At 44.0% G+C, this 14,390-nt stretch overlaps 1 protein-coding gene across 1 annotated transcript in view; it reads right to left on the reverse strand.

Moving 5' to 3' along the window:
* ADAM12 (ADAM metallopeptidase domain 12) overlaps positions 1–14,390 on the reverse strand; it is a 373,557-nt gene that overhangs the window by 309,331 nt on the left and 49,836 nt on the right. Inside the window, exon 3 of the mRNA XM_025397498.1 lies at positions 10,941–11,038. Within this exon, the coding sequence (XP_025253283.1) occupies positions 10,941–11,038 (98 nt within the window). The remainder of the gene's footprint in view (positions 1–10,940; positions 11,039–14,390) is intronic.

Genomic DNA, 14,390 nt, shown 5'->3' on the forward strand with positions numbered 1-14,390 from the left:
GTCTATGCCACTCCTGATCACTACTCCCCAAAACCGTCTAGGTCATCAAGAACAAGGAAGGCCCAAGAAACAGCCACAACCAAGAGGAGCCTTCAGAGACACGACACTGAACATGATGTGGGGTCCTCGATGAACCGTCAGAAAAAGAACATGGAGTCAAAGCTAAGAAAATCGGAATAAGGTATGGACATTAGCACATAATAGTCCATTGATAGGGGCTTGTTAATTGTGACAAGTGTAATAACAGGGGAGACTTGGTGTGAGGTACATGAGAACCATACTATCTTTGCAATTATTTTTATAAATTAAAAATTTTTCTTATATAAAAAGCTTATTTTTAAAGATCTAGCGAGAGTAATCTTGGGAGGATGGAAGGGTGGGAATCGACTTTATTCTTCCTTGCCCCAAATCTCCAGTGGGCAGATTTCTCTAAACACGTGCAGTCTTGGGAGACACATGTTTCCTTTTGACCATTTACGTGTGGTGCCCACCATGCATTCTCAATGGGGATGAGCAAAATTGGTACCAGGAAGGTGATGAAAATTCTTAGATGTTACAAAGGTTGTTACCCTCCAAAGCTTAGCTTAGCACAACCCAATAAAATCTTAGTCCTTAGTGTTTGAGTTCTCTTGTTAGGGAGAAATTAAATTTAAATTCATTTAATTTTTCTCTTTAGGAGGTAGTAATAAAAAATGCTGCTAAAGCACCAGTGTACACCATGAACAATGCATGTCTTCCTCACATTCTCAGGGACACATGCAAGACACAAGAGCATGAAGAGTGTGTTAAATACATCCAAAAGGAAATTCTTCCCACAGGGGCTCTCTATGCAGCTATATGTTACATTCTACAAGGGTGCTGTAGTCAAGTGTTAATATGATTTTATATATGTGGTTGCAGGCACTATCAGGATAGGTACAAAAATGTTTCTCACTTTTTAAGGAAAGAATAGGAGGATTTTTTAAAAATCTGAACTTTACATTTTGGTTGAACAAAAACATCTTCATTGCCATCACAACTACTTATTGAGTAATTATTAAGGAACAGTCCTCACTGATTGTATGTTGCAACTTCAGAGAAATTCCACAGTAAACACATAGAAGAAGGCTTCCTCAGGTTTCCTGTGACATGAAATTATAAAATGCAACATTAATACACATTAAATCTCTCGGGAAGATAGGCTCTTCAGTTTAAAGTAAGATTTTAGAATCCTAATCCCTTCTGGAAGTTATATGTTCTTCCAAATGACCTCAATACTCAGAATGTTCTCTCTCTTATTAAAAAAAATTTCAGGCTTAAAAAGAAAAAAATATTAATTGTCACAAATGAACTACACAGAGGTAATTGTGAGAAATGGGGAACCAAGGTATGCAGTATATAAAAATTCTCTGTAGTGTCCTTGCAATTTTTCAATAAATCCAAAACTGTTTTAAAATAAGTTGTTTATTTTTTTAAATCCCACATGTCTGACTAAGTACTTATTTAAATCTCTTACAGTCTGTGAGCTTCTCAAGGGCAGGATTGGGTCCCATTCATCCTTGTTTCCTGGGAACTTGACCTCGGGTCTCAGAGACAGCATTTATACGTCCTTGGGCAAATGTACAACTCAAAACAGAATTCATCAAACTCCTTCTTTCCTAATATCAAGCAACTATAAGCCCTACGTGTTGGTCAAACAAAAAGCATTACTCAGGATTATAAAAATATATTTTACAATTTCTGTCTAAAGAAGGTAAATCATGGTATCTCCTGCATTATCCAAATTTGTTATTTTAAAATATGAATTTTTTTCAAAAGGACCCAGTTTAATGATGATGACAGAAGCTTGTAGGGGAAGGAAAAGGTACAGAATCTAAGACAACTCGATTCAATAAAAACAATTTAAAAGTATGATATTAAGGCCTTGCTAAGAGGTCATAAGAAAAAAGCGGGTGGGTGGTGAGTGTTGTTGGAAACGCAGAGCCCCTCCTTGGTTGAAGGAGAGCTCCCTAGGCCAGGCACACAGTTGAAACAAGTACAATACCTTGGCCTGCTTTCTCCTCTTTGTGTGTTGGCCAAAAAGGAGGAGTGAACAGGAAAGACCCTGGCAGGGAGCTGGGATGCAACAATCACATCTTGTTGAAGAAAGCCAGATCTCCCTCGGAGGCAAGATGGGCAGGGAGGGAGAGAGCTCTGGCAAGTGCTCACCACGTCTGCCCCCTGAACCGTGACCTCAGCTGTCTGGAGTCAAGATTTATGAAGCAGTCCTGATATGATGCCCAGGGGAAAGAAAGTTAAAGATTTTTCTGAAAGGTAGCAGAGCACTATGCAAAGAATACTGGATTTCAAATCTGACAGGCCTTGGCCCAGATGCTAGTCTTCTTGCTTAACGGTCTACCTCAGGGTGGGCTGGGGGAGTAGGGAGCTTCAGCATCCTCATCTGCAAGTGTGCACAACAGCATCCACCTTGCAGGGCTGCTGGGGGCATCCAGTGAGCTGATATCTACGGAACATGTAGCCCAGAGGTTGTAAACTGTGGCCCTTGGGCAAAGCCAATGCACTGCCTGTTTTGGTTCAGTCTGCAAGCTAAGACTGGTTTCATGTTCTAAAATGGTTTAAAAAGATTTTTTCATGACACATGAAAATGATACTAAATTCAAATTTCAACGTCCAGTAAGTTTTATTGGAACACACCCATGCTCATTCATTTACGTATTATGTACGGCTGCTTTTACACAACAACCCAGTTGAGTTGCTGCAGCAAGTACCATTATGACCTGTGCTGCTGAACATATTTACTGTTCAGCTTTTCCCAGAAAAATCTGCAGAACCCCAGTCTGGCTCCATCCAAGGCCAAGAGGGGGATCCCAGTAACTGCCAGCTTCCTTTCCTTCCTCATCTTTTCTCACTGTGCAGTGGTTCTCAACCAGTGGCAATTTTGTACCCCAGGGGCCACGTGGCAATGCCTGGAGACATCTGTGAGTGGAAGAAGGTGGCACTGGCATCAGTCGGGTAGAGGCAGGGATGCTGCTACACACCCAGGAACTCCCAGGCCAGTGCTCTCCCCCACACACAGCAAAGGCTTATCCAGCCCTGGGGTAGTGATAGGAGGACCCAGTGAGGGACAGGAGAGAGGCTGGCATTTGCTGAGTAGCCAGCATGTGTAGGGCGTAACATCAGGTCACAAGGTCACCATCACCATCTCCTTTACAGCTAAGGAAACAAAGGCTGAGCAAGGGCTAACGACAGGCCCAATGCCACAAAGCAAGGCAGAGGGAGTCCAAATCCATTTCTGCAGGCCCCAACATCCACTGTTCTTCTCCTACCATGGATGGCAGTGAGTCTTGAAACAGGTGAGCTCCCAGCCAAGATACAAGGGTGCCAGCTTTTACTTCTCCAAATCCTCTCCCCATAATGGTGGGTTACATGAGGCCTGGTGCAGGAGTTGGGGCCTCCAGCAGCCTCCCGTGTGGCAGATACAGCTTCATGAGGATTGTCAGGCCAAGGGTGGGGTTGGGGTTCCCACAGAAGGTAAGAAGCTGGATGGGATAGACCATACCCAGGAACCCAGAGAGTCTGGAAACAGTGTTCCAACCATGAGCCACTATGCACGTCCCATGAGGAGATCTACTCCACAGTAGGTATTTTAGTCATTCCATTCTTAAGAGGAAACACCATTGGCTGGCTTGGAAGCTAATGTAAAATAGATGCTTCCTAAGTCCGAAAGGCTAACTATTGAGCCTACTCAGCCAAGCTGGAGGTGCTACCGTCTAGCCTGAGCAACTCCTGTAATTACCCGAATAATCCCTTAGATAAAGAGGAAAATCATTCTCTGTAGGTCTGGCTATGTCAACCCACCCATGTAGAGTAACAGCACTGCTCCTGGCACAGAGCCACACTGGGGGAGGTGTTCCAGGTAAGACACCACATAGCATTAAAGTGAAGAAGGTAGCATTCTATCAGCTAGACGCGGCCTCCAGATGATTTTAAAGGACCCAGAGTCGCCAAAAGGAGATAGGAAACATCTAAAAAGTTGTGGTAGTCAGAGTGGTTTGCAAACTCTTCACAGAAATGGGCAAGGCTCAGGATCCAGGCACAGATAAAGTTTCAGAGTCAGTCAACAAGCATCCTGCATTCACTCCACTCTGTGCCAAGCACTGCACCAAGGTGGAAGGGCACAGAGCTGTGGCTGCTGCCCTGAGGGAGGGCACAGGCTGGTTGGCAGATGCAGAGATAAAAACTAATAATGATGGTACTGTGTGATCACGCCAGAGAGCTGCGTCCCAAGTCATGCACGGTTGGGGTCGAAGGCCAATATAGAAGGTAGAGGTAGTACCTGAGGCACAGTCAAAATTAATCTTCGAAAGCCTCACAGCTTTCATGCTTTTATACAGGTTCAACATTTCTTCTCCACAGAGCACTGGGGCGTTGTTTATTGGGTTGAGCACAGTTGAGGTGGCTTATTTTAGGGGTTGTGCTATTTCATGATATCCAACAGAAAGAACTAGAACTGCTCTTAGGAAGTAAGAAGCTTGCCTCATGAGAGGCAGAAGGAACCAAGAAAACACCAGATGCCCACATGCTCCTTAGGGATCCAAGGGGATGTGATCACCTATGTCACTTAAGTTGCATCTTGCAGCATCTGTTTCTGCCATGTACAAGGCTGAATTTGCATGAATTAAATGTGTGCATGATGTGATTGCATATCACAGAGATGTGTACAACTTATAAAGACAAAGGTATGGGAAGGAAGAATTTGGCCAGGAGGCCAGGGGTGCAGGATGGGTTTCACAAGATAAGGTGCCATTTAAGAATGAGTGCTTAAGTGGTGCTTCAAGAATGAGTAGGACTGAAGGAGTCAGGGGGACATGGGGATAGAACATAGTGCAAGCATGGTGGTAAAGAACATGGCCTATTTCGGCAATTAGCTGCCCTGACAAGCTTCATGGCTAAGATGTAGGAGTGGGGGCTCTAGACTGGATGGCCCAGGCTACCCAGTCCCATGAGCAACACGCTAAGAAGCCTGGCTTTGAATTCAGGTGTCATCTGGGACTTCCAAAGGACTGGAAAGCAGGGAGGGAACAGGCTCTATCTGTGCCTTAGACAGAGCACCCTGCCTCCTTTTATAGAATGGAGGAAGACTAATGCAGACAGTGGTAAAGAGCAGAAAGAAAAAGCTCATGTCAGGATACTGGGCCAGGAGAGTTAAGAAGTGTTTCAAACCTTACTATTTCAGGGGAGAAGGAAGATGACAACCCTATCTTCTAGGGACAATTAAGTGGGAGGCAGAGTCTACCGTGGGGGACAATACATTTGCATAATTGGGAACTTTCAGCTGGGGGTACCTATAATTGATTGGAAGCAGAGGATTAGATCTCAGGGGTCAAAGCAGAATAAGAGGTGTGGATTTTAAGTCAACACAAGCTAGGTGACAAAAGCCAAAGTTATCGTTCGTAACACCTGACACAGCGTTTCACACAATGAGAACTCCACATGTGGTGGCTCTCACTGCCACTGCCACTCATGCGAGCCCCCAGGTACAAGTAGGCCATGAGGTCACAGTTGAGAGGGACATCACCAGCGGGACCCTTCTTCAGAAGTGGGGCCACAAAGAAACTCAGAGGAGACCAAGAGTGAGGGACAGAGCCAGGAAAATGAATGAAAAGCAAGAACAAAAACATACGAGAAGAAACAAGAGAATGGGGTCTCAGGAGCCCAAAGAAGAGAGGATTTCAGAGGAGGAGAGGGAATGGGTGTCAAGATACGTAAGATAGAGAGTGAAAGGTGTGTGCTGGCTTTGGAAACTAGGAAGCCATCTCTGACCTTGGCAAAGGCCGTTCCAATGACATGTTGGGAATGGGAGCTGCTACCGTGGGTTGGGAGGGAACTGCAGGGCGGTAAACCAGTGAATGCAGACCACCTTTCTGGGAAGTCTGGCTGTGAAGGAAAGAATGGGGATGGCTGTTGGAGGGGAGAGCAGGGCTCCGTTTTCCCAGCTGTAAAAAAAAAAAAAGGCACATGGAAATGTATAGAGTAGAATGTGCCTCTGTCATTTTAATTAGTTGCTATTTGATATTTGAGACCTGCCATATGCTAAGGGAAGCTTTAGTTTCATGTTCTAATGGGTTTGCCTTCTATTTTCCATTTCGCATACTCTTTCTATAACTTCATTCTCACTCAAGAAAGCTGGAAATTGGACATTTCCTGGAGTATTCAAAGGCTGAGCTCAAGTGAGGTCATCTCACGATCAATCACATTTTGACACGTCTTCACTGGTTCCGCGGTTAATTTTTTCAAGACATGAAATTGGAGTTTGGTTCCTAAAGACACTTTAAACTTTTAGCGTCACCTTACATGTCTGTAGTAGTGTTAAGTTTCTACTGTATTTTACAGCCACTGTTTCATCTCATTCTCACAATGACCCTTAGAGGGAGGGAATGCAGATAAGCCTATCCCTACATTATAGACAACAACCAACAAACAAAAGTGCAAACACACACGCGGTGGCATCCTTTCCTGTCCCCCTACTCCTTCCACTAAATTCTCAGTGGCAGTGATGGCTCGATTCTTGATTTGGAAAGGACATTCTAACATCCCATTCAGAGAGAAAGAGAGGGAAAACTTGACAGTAATTTTACCTAAATCAGCTCAATCGACTTGACTAGCACTCTGGCATTGGATGCAACATTAATTTCCCCAAGTGGATCTAAGCCTTGGGTGCTCACTAAAATCACCGGGGAGTATTTTTTTTTTTTTAAAAAAAAAAAAAGAAAGAAAGAAATCTGCGTGGGCCCGCCCCAAACCATTTAAGCCATCTCAACAACTGGAGGTTGAACACTGTTACTTGTAAAAGTTTCTGGGTGATTCTAAAATGCAGCTAGGCTGAGAACCAGTATACATAGTAAGTCAATGACGTGGTGAACACCAAATTAGACAGGGGGTCCTTTCTCTCTGGGGGTGTATATGATGGAAGCTCCTGCCACCTACATAGCCAGGGCCAAAACACAGGGGTTGTCCTTAACACCTTGAATCCACTGGCGAGTCCAACAAACTTTCCCTTCAAAATACGTCTCCAGTCCAGTCGCTTCTCGTGCTCTCCATGGTCAGTGTGGACGCCTCCCTCTCCTTCCTGGACAGTTGCACTGGATTCCCCATGGCTCTCCTCGTTTCCATTCAGGGCCCTACGCTGTAGTCTGTGCACAGCTGTCACAGATCATTGTTAAAACTCACTTGCACGCCCTGCCCCAAGCCCCCAGGAACCTTCCCATAGCTGTTCTACCTTCTCAGGGCCCTGCTCATCTCTCTCCACGCTCCCTCTTTGGCTCCCTCTGTCGCGGTTTCCTTGGCCTGGATGCTCTTCCCCAGAACTCCACATGGCAGGCTCACCCTTCATGTCATTTAGGTCACCCTCAGATGTCACCTCCACAGAGAGGCCTTTCCTGACCACCCTCGGGGCAGGGACACAGCTCCAGCACCGGGTGCACGGCAGGCACATAATCCAGATTTGGGCATGAGTGACTGAACCCCCAGGAACTTGTTACCGCTTTTTAGCCCAAAGTGCTTTGGGACAAAGCACAGCGGGGCAGGTGACCAGGCTGCCTGAGGTCACAGGGGTGGCCCCATGCTATGGCACCATGGGATGAAGAAGAATGCACATGAGGAGAGAGCGGAGGGACAGTCAGAGCCCCCGGCCATGGGGTGGGGCCATGGTGAGTGCCTCTGGGTCATAGAGTAATGTGCTTTTCATGCCAAGCCTAGAGTTTGTCTTCACACTCTAGGATGTGGATGCGAGGAATACCTCAGAGGATCTCAAGGAAAATCGTGATGAGTTAGATCTTCATTTTAGGAAAACAATTGTGGAAATCTGTCTGGAAGAAAGCCAGAAAGGATGTGACTTGGAATTTGAGGCCCCCTGTCTTTAGGTTCCCATGGCATTCCCAACCAGAAATTGCTGGCTAAACTTCCAGTTCTGGCTTACTGGACGTGTCACGGCCATCTGATAAAATGTTTAAGAGTTAGAGATTTCTGGCAGGGCACAGTGCTTCACGCCTATAATCCCAGCACTTTGGGAGATTGAGACAGGAGGATGCTTGAGCCCAAGAGTTTGAGACCAGCTTAGGTGACAAAAGAGGCCTGTCCCCTATCCCCTGATTCCCTCATCTCTACCAAAATAAATAAATAAATAAGAAGAAGAAATTTAAAAGCTAGGCATTTCTGTATAAATAAGGAACGTGCTATATGGTTGTGAACACTGCATGTCACCTCTGGGGAAAAAGAGTCACAAAAAATTAATGTTATGATTTGGTAAGTCATAAAAAATCAGAATATTTATCAGAGAAAGAAGGCCACAGTTCATGTCGTCATCTCAGGAGGAATGTCTGTTTCCTACAGGCTACTACCTTCCACAGTGAGGTCACACGTGGGAGGAGCCCTGTGGGGAGTCTTGGCCCCTGCTGCTCCCGCATCACTCCAGGTCTGTCTTATTTTCCATGCTCTAGACACACCTGCCTCCTCCCTGCACCTCCAGCCTCTTACACACTGGCTCGTCTCATGGCTGGTTCTTTAGAACTTATTGAAACAATTACCTTTCCTTCTTAGAAAGGGTTTTCCTGGCCAACCTATCAAAATCCACCTCCTCTCCTGGCCCCTAGAATACTTTGTTGTTTTTTTCTTAACACTTATCACAATGTGAATTTATTGAATTATGTTTCCCTTACTGTAATGTAAGCTGCAGGTGGCAGAAAGTGTGCCTGCCTTCTGCATTGGCTGCATGCCTAGCACCTGGCACATAATAGGTGCTCGGTTAAAAACTGGCCAAACAGAAAGAGGCAGGGAGCGAGAAGCCAATCTAAAAGTCTATATTCTGAGGCACAGCAGGCACCGTTGTTCTGCAAAAAATATTCTTAACGTGAGTATGCTTTGCATACTGAAGATACACGGCATGATTCAGTTCAAAATGAAAATCTTGACTTACTGATAATGAGGACAGATACACACATACACACCTTTGGCCAGAATGCCTATTCCCACGGCATGTATACACATCCTCCCCATGGGGAACTCCTGCAAACAGGTACACACACGTAACAGACATTGACATGCACCACTTCTCACACAAGCTTTCGGGGTTACCCACCAAATATGAGTACATAGTGTAATTTTACGGCCATACACTGATGCCATAAACTATATGTTGAGATGAGCCCACTGGTGTTACAACAAAATGCTGTCTCCAACTCACCTAGGTCGTCATGCCCCTACATAATGTCACTCACCTGGAATTCTTTTAGTGCAGTGGGCATATGCCTGTCACCCACAGGGCTCTCATTCTGGAGGCAGAAACCCAGAAGAGTTGGGACAGCTACCTAATAATCATGGTTTTTCCTAGTTTTCTAAAAGATGATGCTTGTGATCCACAATTATCAGGTGGTATGCTTGGCCAGCAGCAGATGTGCCAGTTCCTCCTCCAACACACCTTGTGATGTCTGCCAGGTGGCTGGTGGGTAGGAAGGAGGAAGCTGGGGGTCACAAACCAGAGAAGACCTGAACTGGTCCACCCCAGGGGCAGGCCCATAGCCCTCAGGAGCTTGTCCCTCTGATCCCCTCCAGGAAGGTTGCCAGACACAAGACAGGACACATCCAGTTAAATTTGCATTTCAGATAAGCAACACATAGGTTAAAAATGAAAGTATGTCCCAAATATTGCATGAGACATATTTACACTAAAATTAAATACATTGTTTATTTGAAGTCCAAATTTAATCAGGCATTATGTACTTCTAACTTGCTAAATCTGGCAACTCTACCCCCAAGGAAAGTCTATATAATGGCTCCCATAATCCAAGAACCTTTAGATTATTCCATGTTTTTCTATTATTCATGTCTCTAAATATTTTAAATCAACTTTTTAAATAATGAAAGCCCACTCCTCTTTTACTGTATCTATTATGTTGTTTTTAATTTTGCTGACTAATAGCATGATGGAATTTTCTTTAATATCTTAAGTTTTCCTTCCAGAAAATGTCAACACCACTATACTTGACTTGTACCTTGTATATTCAATTTGCAACAATGTCCATGAAACAACAATGTTAGAAATACGTGCACATTTGGCATTTGGGTCTTTTAATCAAACCACCAATCTTTCTAAAAGCTCAGTTTCCAAGGTAAGTTCCCTAGATGGAAATCACCTTATCATTACTCACATAAAGGCGGCCCACTGCAACCATTCCAGAAAGTGACAGAGGATGTTCACAATCTCAACTGCTCTTCAAAAAATCTGCTTTCTATTATGAAAAATGATCTAAAAATAGTTCTATATAATACAAGGACCAAGCCATCTGTATGGTCTCTTCAAAGAGCTCATATTTCCACAGATTTTTATCACTTTCCAACTGTTTCTACAAGCACTGAAATTTAAGGAAGTCATGTCAGTTTAGCAGATAAAATGCACCAAGATATTAAATTTAATCACTATTATTTCAATCATTTTATATTATTCTTTTACATCATAAAAGGCTCAAATCAAACATGTCAAAGTAAACAAAGTTTAGACTGCATTAAAACTCATGACAAGTGGGTTTTTAAGTTGCATAAATATATTTCTAGCAATAATCAATTCAAGGAAATCAATGTTAATTAAATAGACATAAATATAGAAAAATGCCCATCATTCATTCAGTTAAACTGAACATGGAAGTTGTGTATCTGGGATTGTAACCCCTGGTTTTTGTTCAAAAACTAATTTTCAGTAGATGCAAATAATGTTGGATCCCTCATCAGCACTGTCACATCAAAATTGGTTTGCATTTCATCTTAAGAATAAAGCTTCCATTCTATAAGGACAGAGTTAGCATTAAGGTGAGTAGAGGCAACTCTTGAATGAAAGAATACCAAAGCAGCTAATGTGATTTAAAAGCTTTGGCAGTCTCAGAGCGGAGAGAAGAAGGAAAGGAACTCACCTTGGAGTCGAAGCTCTTCTCTGGGATCCAGAGGTCTCCACTCCGAACAGAGACACTGACAACTTCATCAGCTCCTCCTTGGTCCCATAAGCTCACCCCTGAATCAAAAGGAAAACAGTCCCATATTTCACTCTAGTCAGGAAAAGTTTGGCATCAGAAGCTTATTACATAAATGACACAGTGAAAATATTTGGAAGTTAAATAAGCCCAGGGAAACACTAGAACCCATTAAGTCATGATAAGTGTTAAAACTGCTGAATTCTCTGTCAATCTAACCATGAAAATTTTGTAACTTAAAGAAAACAAAAGTTAATTAATTTGTTCCTTCAAGACCTATAACATGTGCTGGGGTATTATCATAGACAAGATATATAATTCAGTTCTTAGACAAGCAACAAAAATGCAAAAGTGACTTTTTTGAAGTGATGAATTGATACTTATTTAAGATCTGCTCTGTATTAAAAGTCACAAGGCTTTAGCTGTATTAAGACTAAATCCATTTATTTAAGTCCCAGCGAATCTGTTAAACATAATGCCAATTCTCCTCTCTGCACTTACGGAGTCTAATTTTATATGCTTTAGTAAGTGATTCTATAGACAAAATTAATTTTCCAGTTCAGACTGACGAGACCGGTTTATGTTTTAAAAAAAATCAAGTCATTCAATAAACTATTATACGATCTTGTTTCTTGGGGTCCTGTCTGTTGAACCAGTTAATATACCGACACAGGTTCAATTTAGCCCCATTTCCATAAACAATCCTAATGGAAAGTATAACATTTTTCTCTTCTGGAGGGTGTATCACTTTCTCAACAAATACGCTAATTTCTCTGGGCTTGCTCTCCTATGAGGTCATGTTCCTGCTATTTGGTTTGACCACAGTATATCCCTCAAGGTGAAGGATGGGACCAGATTCCCTCACATGTTATTCCCATTTCTTCAAGCAGGACTCATAATTTTCAGACCTGAGTCATAATAGCACAGTTTTAAGTTACTAAAGAGTTCACATTTATTGGGCACAAATGGTATTGAAATTTTAATCCTAGACATTTTACAGTTCCCCAAATACTTTTAAATCCACACCATTTTATCGTGCTCAATGTGGAAGTCTGCAGTTATATTCAGGTTACCAAAGGATTACTACTCGCGTAGTCACTGTCTGAAACAGCCTCTGAGAAATTCTCAAGCTGGTCACAGAACATTTAAAACTCTCAGGTGCTGAGGACCAAGGGGACAAGGAACAGGAATGAACTGAAAGTCCGAAACACAGCCAATGGGAGAGGGCTGAGCTGCGCCCCTCGGCCGCATGGGGAAGGAAGGAGGGAGGGGACTATGGGCCCAGGACATGTCATCTTCAGTGTGGGGATGGGCTGAGTCTTCAGGGATGAACTTGCATTCAAGCGAGAAGGGTTCTGGTGGAGCAAGCAGAGGTGCTGGCTCTGATGGCGATATCTGTGACATCTGTGGAGGGCTGCCTGGAGGTGAAGAGTCGACTCTCTGAACGGGAGGCATCAGAAGTCCTTCTCCTGGCTGCAGGGGTGCAACCACTGGCACCATGGAGATCTTGAGTAAGTGTGTCTCCCTCCTCCTGTCACTTGAGCCCATGCCTTCCATGTGCTCAAAGGCAGAATAGCGCAGGCTTTGGAGGAAGTCGCACCCCGCAGCAGCACCAGCTCTACCACACATCAGCTGCGGGGCCGTGGTCCAGTTGCATCTCATGTTTACTCACCATTCACCAAGTATTCAACTCTCTACCTGGGAACGGGTACTCTTGTCAGTGACTCTAGACCTGATGCCTTCTGCCCCAAAGTGAGCCAGCTCCCTCTGTCTATACTACAGACACCCTCATCTCCTGAGCACAGCTTCATCCCAGAAGGCTTGCCTCTCTCTCCGTCCTGTGCATTTCAGAGGGGCACGTAAAGAAAGCTACCCTCAGGACTTGCATTATTGTACTGGGAGAGAAACGATGAAAACAAGACCAGTTCAGAGAGCAACAAGTGTGTGAAACAGCAGGACCACAGCAACTCTGTTAAAACCGTAACCTTCCTGTAAATCAAACATTATTTCAAACTTGAAAAATTAAGAAGAAAACCAGGGAGACAGCAGAATGGCTGGGGATGGTACTTCTGAAGGACAGGTCAGGAAAGTCCCCCTTTTTTGTTAGGAATGGGGAGCTTATAAGCTGAGAACTGACAATGAGAAGCCTCCAGCTCCACATATAGCCACGAGGACAGACAGCAGCAGAGGGAGCGCAAGACTTTCCTTTCCATAAAATGAGGCAGAGCGTGGTGAGCCCGAGGGAAATCACATGACGTGTGAGGGGCACATGGACTGGTTTCAACGGCACCTTTCTCGAAGCTTTGCCAAGACCTGGTCTCTTGCTCAGGACCTCACGGGATTCACACATTGGAATGCAAAGAAACAAAGTGAGTTCTGATCCAGCTATACAGCTCCTGCAGAGGCCGACTACAGAGTGCAATTAACTGAACTTATAAGACAGCTGTCATGTTATTGGAATTGGATTAAGGCAGCTTTAAAATACTAGCAATTATGGAGTGAAAACGGGAGATCCATCTGAACTTTCCCTTCACCTGCCGAAAACCACACCACGCGGTGAGTTACCATGGGCATCGGTGTAGTCTTTGGAAAGTCAGCTAAAACTGTCAAAAAAGTGATCGCAAGCATTTTAAAATATCCTCCACATAAACAAACCAATTTAATTATAAGGTACTCCTGGCAGTGCTGAGTTTCCAACACAAGTGAATTGTGAAATTGAGTAACCACGAATCAATCCTATTGCCAAGGGTCTGTTAAATTGGGCAGAGAAAGAGTTCTAAAACTAGAATCCTGTATCACCCCCAACCCAACCTCAGCAATGGGGAGGATGGGATGTTTTCCATGGGTATTCCAGCCACACTTCCAAAAGACCTGGAAAGTTTTCACCCAGGCCTCAGATGCCTGCAGGAAAAGTCTTTGCACTTAATAGACTTTCCTTGAGAAGCTGTATGTGTGAGGAGGAAGGAGATAATGCGTGAAATCCGGGTCTTCTAGTTGAACCGTTTGCAGGTGCTCCTGCAGAGAGAGCTGTAGGAGAGGCAGCAACTCCACATCTTGACTTTGGGGAAGTTCAGGAGGTGTTGGTGGGGCTTCCTGTTGGATAATCAGGGTGAGGCTACAGAAACCAACTGTAAAGAACATCTTCCATCCTCTGGACTGTTTCTTCCAAGGCTCTTAGTGGCTGAGAAAGACACCGTTATTTAGTTTCCTGAAGGCAAAATATTCCAACCACTGAAACATTTCCTGTTTTACCTACATACTCCAGTATCTTAATCCAAAAGGAGCCCTTTTTGGCAAATATGTTTTCCTTGAAGAGGCTTTATTTCCAAACATTCGAAGGAGAATTTAGAAGCAGGCTGTGGCAGCCTTGTAGAATGTGGTGCAACATTTTTG

Source organism: Theropithecus gelada, chromosome 9, assembly GCF_003255815.1.
Source record: "Theropithecus gelada isolate Dixy chromosome 9, Tgel_1.0, whole genome shotgun sequence".
In the NCBI taxonomy this organism is placed as follows: domain Eukaryota; kingdom Metazoa; phylum Chordata; class Mammalia; order Primates; family Cercopithecidae; genus Theropithecus; species Theropithecus gelada.